This window comes from Ursus americanus, chromosome 10 (genome assembly GCF_024610735.1).
Source record: "Ursus americanus isolate L20-20 chromosome 10, mUrsAme1.1.p, whole genome shotgun sequence".
NCBI lineage: Eukaryota > Metazoa > Chordata > Mammalia > Carnivora > Ursidae > Ursus > Ursus americanus.
The window spans coordinates 60,942,960-60,961,659 of record NC_142136.1 but is presented as its reverse complement, the minus strand read 5'-3'; the positions used below and the strand labels follow the sequence as shown (position 1 = coordinate 60,961,659).

The 18,700-nt window shown below is 43.9% G+C and overlaps 1 protein-coding gene across 4 annotated transcripts in view; it reads right to left on the bottom strand.

The window, feature by feature from the left end:
- Positions 1-17,593, bottom strand: part of LHFPL6 (LHFPL tetraspan subfamily member 6) — a 241,880-nt gene extending 224,287 nt beyond the window's left edge. Inside the window, exons 1-2 of one of the 4 annotated variants that reach the window (XM_045796908.2) lie at positions 17,255-17,593; positions 15,169-15,738 (exon numbers count right to left, since the gene is read on the bottom strand). In XM_045796908.2, coding sequence (XP_045652864.1) covers positions 15,169-15,553 — 385 coding nt within the window. In that variant the 5' untranslated portion in view covers positions 15,554-15,738; positions 17,255-17,593. Of the gene's footprint in view, positions 1-15,168; positions 15,739-16,107; positions 16,662-16,725; positions 16,953-17,049; positions 17,192-17,254 lie in introns of those variants that run through there. The other 3 variants (XM_045796911.2, XM_045796910.2, XM_045796909.2) reach the window with 3 other exon arrangements.
- Positions 17,594-18,700: the final 1,107 nt, after the last annotated feature.

The following is an 18,700-nucleotide window of genomic DNA, read 5'->3' as shown; positions in this document are numbered from 1 at the left end:
AATTGTCTGAAATTACACTGAAGTCAAATGTACATGAAATGGTGCCACACAGGGAAGAAGAGCTCGCTGCTGTGTAATTTAATGAAACCTACTGAGCACCAAGGGCACAGGCAGCCAAATTGAATTTTAAATGGTGCCTACCAGGAGGCTATAATCAGGACAGCCACCAGTGGTGGATGAGATAAATGAACTGACTTTCTTCCACCAGGCAATCAAAATAGAATGCCATCTTTATGCATCACGCACACACACGAAGTTAAACTATTCACCTCTGCACCTCGGCTTTTTTTTTTTTTTTTAACTACATGGTCATTTCTAGACTCTTCCTTCCCCAAGGCACCTCTGGGTTAGTGAACATCCTGTAATATAATTTTTTTTTTCCTACCTTGGTTCTTCTTGTGATTTTTTGTCCCGAAAAATAAAATCTGGTCCTACAAAGTGCAGACTTCTCTGGAATCTCACCAGCACAGCAGCTGCTAAGCAGCCAGCACTGTCCAAGGGTGGCTTCGAATTGATGATTCGGTTAGGCATAGCTAGAAGCCTGCCTTCTAACCGGGACAGCCGTGTGGCAAAAGGAAGGGTCAGGATTTCAAGCCATGCCTTACGAAAAGTAAACGAAGTGGTACTCTCTCATAAGTAGGTTTTCAAAGACATATTTTCATGAACCTATATATTTAATCCTGATCGTTCCAGCCGCCCACTGACCTCCCACCTTGAAGTCCCACCAGCACTGAACCGCAAACTCTCCAGAACTAAACTCATAACCTTGCCTCACAAAACATGCCTCCTACAGACGCCCCACTCTTCATAATGGCAGGCTCGTTCCAAGACGCACAAAGACATGAAAACAGAGAGCCCCCCAATCAGGGTCATTCTCACCAACAATAATCAGTTGCCAAATCATGTTGACAATATTTCATCCTGTCTTTTACTTCTTGTATTTCCTAAAGTCCAGAGCCTCACTGTGTAGATCCCTGAGGCCCGCCCATACGAAGTGCAGTCTGGGGAGACTTTACCTTACTGAGGGATGTGGAGGGTAGGGAAATAAGGAAAATGGGGCAGAGTCAAACCTACAAAGTAAGATATGTTAGACACCGTCAGACTCAAGTCAGTATCCAACACGAGGCCCAGAACCTGTGGCATTCTGCCAAGTAAGAACTTGGTCAATAGCTGCAAAGTTGAACTGGATTAAAAATACATATACGGTAGCTTTCCAAACAGACGATACCATATTAAGTATCAAGCAGACAGAATTTTCTCATTGCCCATTTTCTCTCAGGCACTTCGCTAGGCTCTAGAGATAGTGTGATAAATAAAACAGAGGAGATCCCTGCCCTTGGGGTATTACAACCAATTAGAAAAGACATTATGCACATAATTGTAAAGATTAAGTAATCACAAGTGTACCACATGCCATGAAGGAAAAGTGTAGACATAACGGATATAGCAACATGGAAAAAAAATAATGATTGCATATTGGTACCTTTTTCCACTCATTTTTCATTTCATTCCATTCCTTCGAAGGGTGCACAATTTTAACAGTCATGCCCCTTAACCAAATACCTAGACATTGGTTCTATTTATGTACTCAAACGATACACAGAGAAATTTCACAATGACTTTTTCTCTTTTCAAAATATACTCATGATTACAACTCTACCTTAAAAGGACTGGTGTAAGTGAAAAGAGTCCAGGAGCTTTCCAATCAGCTACCTCTCAACTTAACTCTCCAGTAACCTGTCTTAAATGAATGAAGTTCTCATATAAACAGGTACAGGGATAAACAGCATCTCCCTGAACAAATATCTTCATCTCTTCCTTGGCTTCTGATCTCAGGAGTATCCTGAGTACCGGTTCCTTAGCACGAATCCTTCCAGCCCCTCACTCTCCAGCCTCATTCACCTGCCTCCCTTGTGCTTTCTGCCCAGTGTCTCAGAGGCAACCTGCATGCTCACTTCGTGGGCCCCGTCCCTGAGGTCCGGTCCCCTCGCAGGCATGCTCTCTCCTCCTCTTCCGTGTTTCAAGTCTCAACTCAAACCTTCTGTCCTTCGGAAAGCCTTCCTTGGCACCTCATCGAGATCATGATGTACCTTTTCTTCCTAACATTTAACAAGTTTGTAGCTTTATAGTCATTTTGGGGGAGTATTTGACTAATCTTCATCTCTCTTACTAAAATTCTAGGTAGACAAGAACCATACGTTACCATACCAGCTAGAACAGAGCCCGAAGCATAGCAGCACTTAAAACTCATTTGTTGAATAAATGAGTGAGAAAAGCACCACTATATAGTAACTATTTCTTCACGTTGTCTTATCCAGTATGTCTACACTTGTAACCCTTGTAAATACCGGGGTAACTTCCCTTGAGGCTAAAATTGGAATAGTCTTCCTCAGAATACTTTCAGGACAATGAATTGTTACTTAGAAGTGACTATAAAGACTATAAAGGAATTGGCTTTACCTAAGGATTACAATTTTCCATTTAAATTAGGTTATGTAACACCAAATGGGAAAAACAAAACAGAACAAACAAACAGCAACAAAAATGACGTACTACCATACATCACATCGTAGAAAATAATGACTCCATTGTAGGTCCCTTCTAGACATAAAGAGACCGTGGGAAATCTTATATTCGTATCCAAGACAACTGTGCATATATAGTAGGGAAGGAGAAATAATATGGGAATTGTTATGGGGAGCCCCTGGTGGCTAGGAGCGAGGAAAAGCATTCCAAGTCTGACCATGAACACTTGCCCTTTCCAGCCCCACGTCCGCTGGAAAGCCACGGTCCCGTAGAGAATCCAGTGTTTCCTGTGTATGTCCAGTCCCATCCAACATCATCGACTGCTATCTGCTGCCCATCCAGAAAGCACATTCGTGGATGGCTGAGAGGATGATCTGGGTAATGTCATCATAAGATAACACGAGGGGCCGGTGTTTAGTGAAACTCTAGACCGGAGAGGTAGAGATCTACATCTTACACAGTGTCTCGCACCAAGAAGCATTCTACAGACGAGGATTAGGTTTAATCACAGGATTATCCTATTTTAGAACTTAAGGGCTATTTCTTTTTTTTTTTTAGTTCAATATGACCAATATATGAGAATCATAAATTACGCTGGAATGACAAAACTACATTTTGTGTTTTGTGGTCTTCAAAGCAGTTGATTCAGGGCATGTAGACAATAATCACAGATAATATTAAGTCATGGAAATAACCAAGGGATGCCTAGTTTCCGCTCTTGTTCTGCCTTCATACACAGTGATAACATGACTAGCTAAGCCAGGACAGTAATCTATTAGGTCTCCAAACCAGAAGATTCATTTACTATAGGTAACTGACAGCAATTTTTGTTATAAACCTAGTAACAGTAACATCCATTTATTCCTTTAAAATAAAAATATAATTGAAATGGTCAACAATTTCTATGAAAATATGATGTAAAAAATCAATCTTATATCTACTTACTGTTTATGTATTTACCCATTTGTTATTTCCTGCACTTTTGGGGACAGAAAAGGAAAATGTCTGCTTGTAAGAAGCTAGTGAAGTTCAAAGACACGGACAGTTACTTTAGTTATCATCAAAATGCTCCTGTTCGAAGCCCCCAAATGTGCTGAGCACAGTCAGCAATCCTCACTTATACACAGATGAACGTGCAAACAATTCTGAAGCAGAACTATCCACATTGCACGGCTGTAGAGCAAATTACATCTACATATGGTGGTAACTACACTATTTATTACTTTTTTAAATGTTTTGAAAACGTCTGTATAAGAAACTAGAGAAATACAAGATTGCTGAGACATCCATTCATTCACTCATCTATTCATCTAAAAATGGGAGCAGCAAAACCTGTTTACCTCTACCTCAGAAATGTCTTCAAACTCTTGTTCTCTGTATCTCGGCAACTTCCGGGAGGCTCTCCCCACTTCTGGCTAAGACTGCTGTTACAGGCTTCTCACTCCCTTTCCTTGGTTTTGGTTATTCCCCAAATCAACCTTACTCCTCACGGCTACTAGATTACAGATGATAGAGTTCCTAAGTCAATTCTACCCACGACCACTCAAAAGCTTCAGTTTCGTTTAGAATCCTCACCGTGGAATAGAAGCAAGGACTTCCACAACCTGACTCCATCTGTCCTCCCCACTTTTATTCTCTGTCACATCATACCTGCCCATTCTTTATAGTACGATGCCATTCCCTAAACTCACATCAGATCTTTTGACAACTTCTTGGCTTTCAGAACTTGGTATTCCCCCTGCCTGAAGGCCCAGGGAGTCCTCTGCTCACCCTCCAGACCCAGCTCAACTAGCGCCTCTGCTGTGAAGCCTTTGCAGATCCTTCCAGACGCAAGGTCATTCCCTCCCTTGGCGTTGCCCCTCCAGCATTTTGTTCACAAGTCAATGGACTCTGGCGATTCTTTTTTTTTTTTTAAAGATTTTATTTATTTATTTGACACAGAGACAGCCAGTGAGAGAGAGACACGCAGGGGGAGTGGGAGAGGAAGAAGCAGGCTCCCAGCAGAGGAGCCTGATGTGGGGCTCGATCCCGGAACGCCAGGATCACGTCCTGAGCCGAAGGCAGACGCTTAACGACTGAGCCACCCAGGTGCCTCGACTCTGGCGATTCTTGACTAAACATCTGTGATTTTAGTCTATTCACCACAAATCCCAAAAGTTCACAGTATGACATGATTGTCCACTTGCCTGAGGAAGGAATTTGAATTATGTATCGTATTTTAGCAAGGGTCCAACAAGGGAAGTAGAATCCATCCTAAGGTATTTCAAACACAGACAATTTAATATAGCACAGGAAATTGGTCACGCAGAGGATGGAGGAGCTAAAAAGCCAAACAGGAGATAAAGAGGTGACCCAGAAACTGGCGACAGCAGGAAGCTGCTGCCATCCGTTTGACTGGAGTGATATTGGGAGAAGACGGCATTACCAAGGACTGGAAGAAACTGGGCTGGGGTAGGATCATCACAGTGGCTTCCTGGCAGAAGCAGGGGCCGTGGAAGGTAGGGCATTCCAGGAAAAGAGACAACTGCTGCCAAAGGTACTGCCCAAGGAACAGCTAGAGAGGGAGAAACGCCCTGGTTTCTCCCTGCTCCCCGTCTTCCAAAAGGGCCTCCCATTGGCTGAAGAGACCCAAATGCCAGGTGCCGAAGCTTCTGGGAAATGCAGACTCCTGTAACAGAGAGCCAAGCAGGAGAAGGGTAGGATGGAAAATAACTGGCAAGCACCTCGCTTGGCTGCTGAGTGAGCTTCACCAGCCAGTCGCTGTATTCAACAAAACGTGGATGTGTGTGGAGGGATCGCGAGTCCTTTAGATGGTAATTATACCTTACATACTGGTTTCCTCCATAAGACTGTGAGCTCCTCGGTTCCTCAAAACATTAAAAATAGAAATACCATATGACCCAGTAATTCCACTGCTGGGTATTTACCCAAAGAAAACAAGAACACTAGTTTGAAAAGATCTATGCACCCCTAGGTTTGCTGGGCCATCATTTACAATAGCCAAGATATGGAAGCAGCCCAAGTGCCCACTGATAGAGGACTAGATAAAGAAGAGGTGGCAAATATATACAATGGCATATTACTGAGCCATAAGAAAGAACGAAATCTTGCCATTTGTGACAACATGGACAGACCTAAGGGGCATTATGCTAAGTGAAATAATTCAGACACAGAAAGACAAATATTAATTTCACTTACACATGGAATGTAAAAAAACAAACAAGCCAAAAAAAGGAAAAAAAAAAAAAACAGACTCAAAAATACAGAGAACAAACTGGTGGTTGCCAGAAGGGAGATGGGTAGGGATAGGTGAAACAGATTAAAAAAAAAAAGATTAAGAAATACAAACTTTCAGTTATAAAATAAATAAGTCAAGAGGAAGAAAAGTACAGCATAGGGAATACAGTCAATAATACTGTAATAGCGCTGTTTGGGGACAGATGATAACTACACTTACCGTGGTGAGCACTGAGTAATATACAGAACTGTCGAATCACTATGTTGCACGCTTAAAATTAATACAACTTTGTATGTTAATTATACTTCAATTTAAAAAAACTATTAAAAAAAAGACTGTGGGCTCCTTAATAGCAGGGACCTTATCTCAATTTGTATCCCAACAGCTAGCAAATTATTTGGCATATAATAGGCACTCAATACCGTTAAATGCCCATAAACACTAATCCCCTGGATTTACAATGTATTTTAACTCAGCATTTCCCAAAGCTTATTCTGTCGCCCATTAATTCAAAGAGATCTTAATTGCCTATTACAGGTAAGTAGGACTCCACCTTTCCCAAATAAGTTTGTGAAACACAGTGTTAAGCAGATAGTATTTTAGTCCACTGGGGCTGCAATAACGAAATGTCACAGATCAAATGGCTTATAAACACCAAAAATTTATTTCCCACATTTGTGGAGGTTGGAAGTCCAACCGTGGCTGGACAGGGGCCCTCTTTTTATCGTATCCTCAAGAGGCAGAAGGAGCAGGGAAGCTGATTTCTGTTGCGGTGGCACTAATCTCATTCATGAGGCCTCCACCTCATGACCTCATCACCTCCCAGAGGCCCCACCTCTTACTACCACCACCTTGGGAATCAGGACCTCAACAAATGCACCGGGGATGGGGCAGGACAACATTTTCAGACCACAGCAGCTGGCTTCTTTATTGCAGAAAATAAACAGAGCTCACTCAGGGGTTCTAAAGCGTGCTGGAAGACAGGGCTGTATTCTGCAGCGCCATTTCGACGCAGATGATCACAGAACACTTTTTTCCCAAAGGACTAACATTCTGCAGGGACAGCATAAGGAGACACTGCTTTAAATGTCTTCATGTTCATGGCATTATTTTATTTCATTTCTGAAATATTTCGGTGAGGTAGGAAAGAACAAGGTCACGCCTTACAGATAAAAATGTTGCTGATAAATAATTAAAACTAAATAATACATCAGCAAGTATTAACTGAACATATAAGATGGCATTTAACTATTCTAGTCCCTGTTGGGCTAGAAGAAAATTATAAATCGTAGTTCCTGCTCTATTTGAAGACATAAGACATACGAGAAACACAGAGAACCATAAAATGGAACTTTCTTTTTATCCAACAATATTTCTATATATGTTTCAGTAGGTCAGAGTAGCTGGTATTGCCTGGTTCTTGGAAGTATGAGACACAGGAAAGGTAAATTATTTACTAGAGTTATAAGCAGGTCAGTTCTGGAGCTTATATTACCTCTGAGCTTCATGAACTATAAAAGCAAAACAACAGCTGGTACGACATCTACCATATAAAGGAGATAACTAGGTCCTCCAATAATTAGTTCGCAGTATCAATGCACCAGAACTAGAACAATATTGAATCCAGCCTCGTGATCTTCTCAAAATAACCCTTCAGAAGTCCCTGGGAAATCCCTAGACTCCCTCCCAGTGATCTACCTAGATCTCTCTTTGTTTCTATCACAAACATTTTAATGATGAAGATTGACAATGCCAAACATTATCCTTCATTTCTATAGGAAGATGGAAGGTCCTTGGTTTTGTTATCTAAGAAGTGTGTCCTCTGGAATTAACATTATCTTTAGCCCTAACAATGGGGTACTTACACTAGAAAACTCAGCCAGCATGTAATAATGAAAGATAACATTCTTCTGTTTAACAATTGTTAAAAGACTTTGGTTGATTGTTTTGGGATCCTCTCCTAATGGCCTCTCTATTGCATATTACATCATTAACATTAACCTACAATGCATTTTTTTAAGATTTGATGTATTTATTTATTTGAGAGAGAGAAAGTGAGCAAGAGAGAGAGAGAGAGAAAGCACATCCGCAAGCCAGAGGTGGAGGCAGACAGAGGGAGAGGGAGAAGCAGATTCCCTGCTGAGCAGAGCAGGGAGACCAACATGGGGCTCGATCCCAGGACCCTCGGATCCTGACCTGAGCCAAAGGCAGACACTTAACTGACTGAGCCACCCAGGCACCCCTGTAATGCATTTTTTTGAGAACGGCAAAAAGTTGCTAGATCTTGTTACTACAAATGGTTTTATCATACTACAAGCATAAAAATGGAGGACCAAGGAACAATAAAAAATATTTACCTATGTTAAGAGACATATTATCCACGATGGTCAGATATTCCGAATTCTACATACGCTACAAGATGAAATTTCAATTGACACTTACTATGGGCGATAGCATTCACAGCACAAACAATAACTAATGCAATAACTTTGGGTGTCACTCTCTAAAGTTCTGTGTTCTCAGCTGTGAAAAAGAATAAATTGCCTGCCTCAATGACAACAGAATGAGTTCTGTAGATGACTGGTCCCTTCAGGGCACTGGACCTAAATAAATTAGTTGAACACTTAATACTATATCCTCCCCGTTCCTCCCGGGAGATTGGTAATAGACAACATACTGAATGCTCTGTGAGTTTTGCTGCAATGAGATGGGTTGACTTTCCATAAACAAATGCTTCTCAGACCTATTTGTTCCTGTTTGCTTTCCCTCATTGGTACACCCAGGAATCCGTGTTCCTCAGAACACACTGAGGGTGATTTCTTAAGAAAAAAAAAGATGAACTTTAATGACATCTGTGAATAAGTTTTGAACCTGATGCCAATACTCCTGCTGACTACAGCCAGCGCATGCCGTAAGACACTCTCACCAAGCTGGAGGTAGCTGGAGAGATCAAGTACTCACAGGGCCCCGACGATGACTGTGTCCCGAGTGCAAACTCTACGCATCTCGTGATATGACAGAGGATGATGTAAAGCTCTCCAGAGTGTGTGTTTTGAGTTGGTTTTATTTTTTTAATAGGAATGGTGATGAATCATGTTCCTCAGTTTGCTTTCTTTGTGAATGACGACACGTTTTTACCTGACCGTGAACCAATGCGCAATCTCTGTGTTAGAGAGGCTAACCCACCCATGCTAACCCTGACTAACCTCTGTGGTGTCTAGGTACGGCTATGTTTGGTGGTAACAAAGGGAAGTAAGCTAAAAATCAAATGACTCTCTTGGAAAGGCTCCACTCTGCATAAAGTAAATGAAGATTCAGACTCGGTCAAAAACATCCATCTCAATAATTCTAGGTTAAAAGTCTGGCCTAGCTGCTCACATGACAGGCCCAGGTGCAATGGATAACTCTTTCTTCCACCATGTTAGCCAGTTATTATCATTAGCATCTTTTTTCAAAAATACACACTTAGGAAGTAAAAACCCTATAATTCAAAATAGGTAAAAATGGAGTACCCTTGGCAGTAAAGAAACCAGAGAGCCCAGCACGAGCTCACAGAACGTAAACCAGCAACAACGCACTCTGCCTGCGGCTGAAGGATGCAAACACAGCACAGGAAATGGTAGCAGGTTTATAATTTGCAGGTGGAGTCACAAATCAAAATAGTCTTTATCTAAGCATAGTGTGGAAAAGATTTGGTGCTTCTGCTTTCTGAGTGTATGCACAGGGCCGACTGTCCACCAGTAACACCCCAAATCTCTAAGATCAGGGAGAACACAGCTATAAACGGGTCTGTTCCTACATGAGCTATGATGTTTTGCTGCTTATATCACATTAGCCCCAAAATAACTACGGATAGAAAGAGATTGATAATCCATACTTCGCTTAGTGGTGGACGTAAGTCTAGGTCCCAATACTGGTATCCTATGAGGTTTGAAATGAACAAAATTGGTTCCTGTTTCCCAAAATGTGGCCTGGGGACCATCTGTGTTCTAGAATTTCTGGGGAGTCTGTTAAAAGGGCTTCACCTGGGCCCCACCCAGACCTGCTGATGAATGAGACTCTCTGGGACAGAGCTGGACTCTCCCCGAGAAATAAACTCCTAGGACACTTTTAGGCCCACTAGGGAATTAAAAGAATATTGTATTGAATTTTGATGTCAGTGATTGACATGGAGAACTTTAAAGCTTCCTAGGAAAGTTTGAAAACCAGGAAAAACTTTCCAAAGAAAGCCTTAGAAGTTCTTTGGCTTCTCCCTCTCCCTCTGCCCCTCCCCACACTCGTGCTCTCTCTTGCTCTCACTCTCTCTCAAATAAACAAATAAAATCTTTAAAAAAAAAAAAAAAGAAGGAGAAGAAAACTGGTGACCACGGCTATTTGCAAATGTAATTTTAAAACATTAAATACAAACATATAAGATTCGGTGTGTTAGGTTTTATAAAAGATCAGCTAATTCATTGACATCCCTGCCTTTGAGGAGTCCAGAGCCCAGAGTGGATGGTACTTGAGGCATCTGTTGTCGGGTGTCTGCACCTGTTGCTTCCTCTAGCCCATTGCTGGCTGCCAGAGCCCCGCTCTCGCTGCCACACTGCCTAGATTCCATCCGCAGCCTGGTCCTCTCGATGAGCAAAGTATGTGGGACATATGACAGTGAGGAAAAGAGGGGTCTGTGGCCCTAGAAAGTACCACTCTTCAGCAAGAGTGCATCGTCTTTTCCCCTAAAGATATCTAAGATCAGGAGACCCTTTGCTTGGTCAGAGCCAATTGAAGTCCATCTCGTCTACCAGCAGAAGCTCTGACTGGCTGGTTCCTGAGCGGGTGTCCTCCTGGCCTAGTCATTCCACTTTTGCAAGGAACACTTGGCTTTTATGGAATTGGACAAGGGCTGTCTTCGCCCGTCTCTCTGGTCTGCAGTATGGCCTTCGTGTCTTTCAGTGAGCGATTCGTGACTGAAAATCCACTGCATGAAAAGTACAGAGGGTGTACGAAGGTCTTATTTTGAGTTCTCTGTCTTTAAGATCTTGTTTCTGTCATAGGGCAATGGTAAATGAAAGAATATATATACACATACATGTCTATATTACGTAATGTACGTATTACACTTATAACATGTATATAATATATATTAAGAGAAAGAACTTGAGGAAAATGATTTTCTGTGACAAAAACAGGGAGAGAGGGAACAAGGATGTCCTCAGCTACAGACGTGGTATCTTTCCACAGCCCAATGACAGAAGTTTATATCAGATTCCAACACAACTAAACACTAACTTCTGAAAGTAAACAATCTCCCAGAAGTCACATGTTTCTAAAATATGAAATGGTTAACTTAGAACAGGGTTCTCAAGCTGGGGGCTCAGAACCAGCATCATCTGGAAACTTGTTAGAAATGCAAAGTATCAGGCCCCTCCCCAAACCTACGGAATCAGAAGTTCCTGGGTGGGCCCCAGCAATCCATGTTTTAAAAGCCCTGGGTGATCCTTTACCATGTTCCTGCATGGTAAAGTTCGAGAACCATAGGCTCCGAGCCCAAGAAAATTCACCTGGGCTTTACCTTGTTGGTTAGAGGGGAGCTGAATGGAGCAGGAGTGCAGTTGGGAGCAAGGCACAAGGTGTAGCTTCAAGAGGAGCAGAAGACCCCAGCCTGCCCCCCTAGCTCGCCTCAGAAGTCTTTGGATTTCTTAAAATCAGAGCAACTTCCTTCCGTTCCGCACGGTCGCTAAAAAGCCACTATGCCCATTAATATGCCAACACTCCTCATTTATCTTATTCCTTAGCTGTCACTCGACAGATAGAAAGAAAGGAAAGCACAAGGTGGCATATTATATGACAAGTCAGGTTTAAAGAGGAGCGAGGGAAGGAGAGTGGCAAGCCCCCATCCTAAAGGGATGACAGACAGGTCCAGGTGGGACCCTACCGTGAAGGGACTCTGGAAAGGCAGTGATGCTTTCAGCACACAGAACAGGGGATGCTCAAAGAAACACTCCATCATCATTACTATCTTCAGCAGCACTTAACTATCAATCAGTTGAGCAGCTGGTCTCCCCTGGCTTCTTAGAACAGAACCCCTTCCAAACTGGAAAGGTCACTGTTCGCTACTGATGAGCACTCTTTACCCATTTTATACATATACGTGATACATATTCAAGCTAAACGTGGAATCGTATAAATCTGGGCCTCCCTTCCACATCTCTTTATTAAAGCAGCAGCAGTTGTTTCTTGGGACGAAATCGACACACTCAGATCCTGACGTTCACAAGCACCAGTTATAGAACTTACAGGCAGACCTGATCTGTCTTCACAACACTGTCCCGTGTTTTATTTACAGAGCACGCAAATAAGGCATTTCCCTAACACATGCATTGAAAGTGTGATATTAAGGTTTAAAAATGTTGCGGAAGGACTTCATGACTACAGCGGTACTTGAAAGCACATAATTTTCTATTCAACAAACAAACCCAACACGAAAACCTGTTTTCTCCTAGCACCACCACCATCCGATAGGCACGGACCCATTTTTATTATACACTCTATATTTCCGAGGCTCTCTGCATGCGGTTTAAAAACTCAACTGAGGGTAAAACTCAACCAAGGCCAGTTTTCAAAAATTCTGACAGAAACATGACTTAAAACATAGGATGGAGATGTGGCAATGAAAGTTTCTGTACGAGGTGCCCCAAGAAGAGCACAAGTCACTGATTCCTTGAAGTCCTCCGCTACGGGGAGCAAATGTCATATGCAACAGTCCTGTCTTGCCTTGCTCTGCCAGTTGACAGGTGACATTTTAACCTCTAACCAACCATAGAGAGACAATTCAAAATTAAGGTTGACACTTTGTCCTTTAACTAGTTCCAAAGTACTGCAGGGGCTTTACTGCCTGATGTTACAGCATATGTGCAAACCCCAGGCACAGCAGGCAGGGGTAGCAGGACGCCTCTGTACTTTGCCATTCTCCTGCTTCCTGTTGTTTTTGGAGCAACCCTAACTTTAGCTAAACATAACCCTTCTGGGTGAATCATTTTTAGGAAGAGAATCCGCCTTATAGCAGAGTACGCTCTATGTTGACTATATTTCTGGAGCATGGCCAGCTATGGAACTCCTAGAACTCGCTGGCTTGGTATTTTGCAGTCTTTATGAAACCTGCCCGTTTTATGAAAAATTTCATAAAATAAAATGACCGCTTAAGTTTTTATGCATAAAACCCCAAACAATTATGGAATGAATAACGGGAAGAATTCTTTTGGAAGCTTTTGTTTTTTTTTCCAACTCATCTACCATTAAGCAATAGTGACGAGTGGCAGATTTTTCAAAACCTTTTCCATAACTCGAGTTATTTTTTCATTCTAAATTTACTCTAAATCTTGAGTAATGGGATGTATTTACTTACTTGTGCCCTCAAGAGGTTCAAATCAGAAAAAGCTCTTTTAGGCTTTATGTTCATAATTATTTTTTGCCAGGTAGGAGAAAATATATATGAGAAAGGAGAGAATATCAACTGCTAGTAATAAACTATATCCTTAGCTTAATGTCAGTGACTCTTGCCAAGCAGAGTTCATGAAAAGCACGTACAAAGGGGGGGAAAGGTCCTTTTAAAAATATACATAACTTCCCCAGTGATCTTTCCCCTTGAGTTTTCTCTAAAATAGAACATTTAGCTCTGTATCATTCCAAAAAATCTATACAGAGTTTAGAGAGGGAAGCATAAATCTCACGGGTCTCAGATTCACTTCCTGTTGCCTTCCTTCATTATACATTTAAAGATAATCAATAAAAACTGATTTTTCTTTGTAAGCATTTTCCTGTGCTGCCAGAAATAATAGCAGTCCGACCCTAAAATGAAGGAAAAATGGAAAGTAATATGTACCATAAGAGGAGAAAAAGAAACTGCCTAAGCATTTTTCCTGAGCCAAATGAAACACAAACAGCAAATCAAATTTATTCTTAAAGAAAAACAAATTTTAAATACTCCTGGCATTAATTCTATTTCTGAAATCTGTGGTATCAAAAAGTTTTCAAATTCTGGATTTATATCTCAGCTTTCAACAACCTCTTTGTGTTTTCTAATCGTTTTACTATATTTCTATATGAATATATATATTCACATATACACACACACATATATATCACACGCATGACTTTAGCTCGATGTGGAAGTCCCCCTAGCTGCCTCCTAGGGCAGAGTGAGATGCAGAACTTCCGGGAAAAACACAGATGAGAACAACATTACACCCAGTAAAGGAATAAAGAACTGTAAGCAACTCTTGTCATTTGTTTTAAAACACAAACCTTATTCAAAATGTTACTTGAAAGTGTTCTATTAAATAACCTACAATCATCTGTTGGGGTTTCTCCAACATACAGTCTATCTGAGAGCTATCCATTTTAATTTATTTTTTCTTCTTCTGGATTCTTCTTCTGGATTCTTCACTAAAGACTTATAAGAAAACCTCACATGGAAGAGGAACAGACTTTTACTTTGTAATGAAGTTACAGATAGGTTTTATATGTTTTCCTGGCTTCCTATGTCCCTTCATTCTGTACTATCTACAGGTTGTCATATTTTACCAGGACGGACTATAAATCAGACAAGTTCAGCCCGTCAGTTTGACGAATGGAGGTGAAAAGCGCAGTGGAAAATATATAAAGTATAATTAAAACCATATGACCAGAGATATTGAAGTAATACTTGTTGGAGGAAATCCAAGTAAAAATCAAACCTTTTCTGGTGTTAGTGAGACTCTCCAGTCCATTTGGGACAAGCCACAGTATTTGCTTTTTTTTTTTTTTTCTTCACAGCAAGAGCATGCAGGAAAGTTAAATCCTAACAAGGTAATTCAGCCTATACCTGTATTTGTAGCAGAATGAAATCCATAGTTGTTCATGTAAAACGGATCTCTCATTTAAAACAGTAATCATTTATTTAGAAATATAGTTTAAGATTGGGCAAGGGTCTATTTTGTACCCTCCAAAGAGTATTAAAGTCTTAGGAGAGCAATGTTGACTCAAAAACCTTTTCTACTTTTCATCTCTGAAGACCTGAAGATGCTAGTAAGACACAGATGATCTAATTGCTTACTGTTGAAGAAGAACAGAAGGTTCTAAGATCTAAACCATTTCCCCTACTACGTTATAAACAATCTCGATGTGACCGCCTCATATAGGCTGTACTTAGCAGGCCAATGACGTACAGAAATTAAGATCTCTTAAAGTTGTAAAGCAATTCTGGTAAAAACAACAACAACAACAACAACCTTGACTTGGGCAGTCTATCACCAAAGCCACCCCATGTCTATTTCTCCAGAGCATTCCAAGCACCAATTATAAGGATCTCAGCAGACGACCGGAACATAACTTTCAATATTGCTTTGGGATTCCAGGAAACGAGTCAAACTGAACAAGTCACTTACCCCCCAGAAACTGAATTCCTCCAGCCACTCTTCCCACCGTCCTGGAGATGAGCTCAGACACGCAACAACCCATGAGGGCGGTGAGAGCCACCAGCAGGAGGAGGCCACAGCCCAGGCCCGTCACGATGGTACAGATCCTCCATTCCACACTGGGGATGCCCTGGAAGGAGGCGTAGCGCCCACATTCCTCCACCATCACCATCATTTGCCGGCTTTCATCATGCACCGGATAGGAGCATCTCCGGAAAGTACCGAAGGACACGGACGTGCCCAGCTGTGATCCCCAGAGCCAGTAAGGCATGAAGAACCCCACACAGGAGGTGGCAGCACAAAGAAAGGAGAGCAAAGCCCAGATCACCCCGGTACAAGTCAGGCTGGATGCCATCTTTCAGCAGGGCGATGGGGCCCCAAAGTAACTGTTCTGGGACTGCAGGAGCGAGGGAAGGCGTGAAACCACCAGGGAATGGCAGGCAGTCCACAGTTCTGCAATGGGGGGTGTCTAGTAACAGAAGGGATCTTCAGTCTTCCTGGCCATCAACTTCCCGTCCTCTGTAGTAAGGACGATGGTCCCTGGCAAAACAATAATAAACGTTAAAAAGTTCAATGTTTTTAGAGAAGCGATAACACCAGTTCAGCCGGGCTGCAACTCTTAACGAATCAACATTCAAACCTGGCCCAACACTTCAAAAGTGAGAAGAACTAATTCTCTCTAGAAACTTCTCTACAATTCAAGTTTTGTCCAACCAGCTCAAAGCTTTTTCATGTCTTTATCTCCCATAAATGCTCCCAAATTAACTCTGACAGCTATTTACTTAAAGAAATGCATGGCTTCTATTTGCCAACTCACTGAATTCATTTCACATGCTCGCAGTAAAAGTAATGTAGCATTTTTACTGGCAGTAAACATGATTCCAAATATTAAAATAAAGTGAACCATACCATGGTTTGTTTATTCGGCTTGCAAGTTCATGCTCATAATTTGTAGCAACTTTTCCGTGTCCCTTTCGGTGCATTAACTCTGCATGAGCCCAAACAAAATAACTGGGGTAATTTTCACCGTGGCAGAGCATCATAAATTCAACAAATACTACAGGCTGTCTAGGCACATAGACTGGATGGAACTGTTAGGTACTCCCTGTACTCATTCAGTAGTATTTGTGAATTCAGTCTTAGCTACCTTCTTTCTCCTGGTGGAAATGAAGGAAAGACTGTGTATGACTTCCTTCGGATTCACTGGTTCCAATAAAATTGTTAGGACTATCTCTCCCGCTGAACGATTGTCGTGTCTAATCTGAAAAGTAATCCACACTCGCCACTACTCCACATGGAACCCCACTCAAATAGTTCAACTACGCATTGACTTCCACCCCTCCCTTCTTTTCAAAAGGAGTTCTTGAACCATTTCCCACACTTTCCCTAAAGAAATGAATACAGGAGCAGAGCCCATGCACCCTACAGTTCCATTCCCAGAACCTGTAACTCCAGCTTCTCAATGTCCCCGGCAAATTCCCTCTCCCTAGCCTCTCCCTTTACCCAACCCCCCATCCTCACCCCTACCGTTTCCTCTCCACCGGCCGCCCCATTTCCAGTCCAGTGTGTCACTCCAGGGGAGCTTCAACTATTTTTTTTTTTTTAAATAAATCTTGTCAACTGCGGTCAGCGTCAGCGTTAGCCGCTGAACTTGGTCTGTCTGAGCCATGAGGCTGGGGGAGACCGGCTGGGGGGGCGGCCTGGTGGGGGAGGAAAGCCCTCATCTCCGCTAGGGAGCGGCGCCCCGAGGTGAGGCCAAGCCCATAGTCGGCCCCTCGCAATGGCCCCACCCTGGACGACACCCTGTGATCCCTGAGCCCCGAAGGGGGAGAGGGGCATTTTCCAGCCTACCCGCGCGGAGGGAGGGGAAAGCACGGGAAGGCAGCACCCCCCGGAGGCAGTCGCCGACAGCGGACGCGGCGGCAGAGAGAGCCGACCGCGCAGCCGGGCTCAGGAAGTCCGGAGCCCGGGGCAGCCCGACTCCGGCGGCGGGGGAGCAGCGGGCGCGGGGTTGAGAGCGGAGCCCGCGGCGCCGGGCGGCCAGCGCTCTACTCACAGGGCTGGCGGCCGGCGGCCGGGGCGCGCACCCAACTTGCTGTCTTCCGCGGGCGGAACATCCACGGCGCAGAAGAGCGTCCTTCCTCCTCGCCGCTGTCCCTAACAGCCGCGGCCAGCCCGGGCCCGCCTCGGGGCGGAGAGCGGCGTCCGGCCGGAGGCGGAGGGTCTCCCGAAGGCCGGGCTGCGCCGCCACCCGCGGAGACCCTGCTGCCCGCGCTCTCCGGCGGCGGCTCGGGAGGAGCGCGGTGGCCACGCGCGGGGCGCCCGGGCTCGCACGCAGAGGAACAGAGCTCCCTTTGGCAGGCGAGGCACGCACCGCCTCCTCCCCTCGGCGGCCCGGCCCTCCTCTTTCTCCTGTCCCCTCCCCTCGCGCCCGGGGACCCACGGCCCGCGGAACGGGGACGCGGCGCGGCCGACCGGGACTCGGGAGTCCCCGCCCGCCCCGGGGGCAGCTCTGGCGGCTCTCCCAGCCCGAGCCCGAGCCCGAGCCCCCCCTCCTGCCCTCCCCTCGGGGCGACTCCCGCCGTGGCGACGGCGGGGAGGCACGCAGACCGAGAAGTAGGGGAGAAAGTTGCCTGTCCTCTCGGTGCTCGCGAGGGGCCGCTGAAAACCAGACACGTTCCCTGGTTGCCTCTCTGGGTCTGGGGTTTGCGGTTTAAGCGCCCGTCTCCTACCGGAGGTGTAGATGAAAAGGAGGGCCTTAAAACTGGCTAAAGTGACCCTTTGGAGCTCTGAGGAGATCCTTGGGATGTAGTCACTGTGGAAGGAGTGAGAAAAGCCCATGTGGACTGAGAGAGAAGAGCGGGAAGCCTAAGGCTCAGGGATTCTGCCTGGCAAGCGTCTTTCCAGACATGCCCGGAGAAGGCAGGGGGAGGCTTCTAGACAGCGAGCCTCTCCCAAGAGATACCCTTTCTGGGAACCTCTTTCAAGCCATTGTATTTTCTCTCTCTCTCCCTCTCTCTCTCTCTCTCTCTCTCTCTGTCTTTCCCTCTCCTCCCTTCTCCCCCTCCTTCCCTTCCATCTCTTCATCCAATCACTCTTGTAATCAATACCACCATTAGATTTCTTTTTTTGCTTGTCATTAGCGCTCACCCTTTGGAAGTTGAGTGCTACTTTGAGTAGAGGACTGTGGGAGTCTCTGCTGGAGACAGTATTTTAAGAATCCCGCCGTCTGGGAATAGCGGTATGTGAAGCAGATACTTCCCAGACAGTCTGTGAAGTGCTTTTTCAAAGTAGTTAGAAGTAATAAGTGGGTAGGTATATATAATATTTCATAGGAAATTTTCAAATTGCAACATTTTAGTTAGCCATAATGGTGTATACATTCTTTCCACAACTACGGCGGGAGATATGTGTTCTCTCATTATCATAGTGAAAGGATTTGAGTAATCGCTTCCAACCCTTTTGAGGTCATATGGAACTTTTTCAGAATATGGTGAGACTG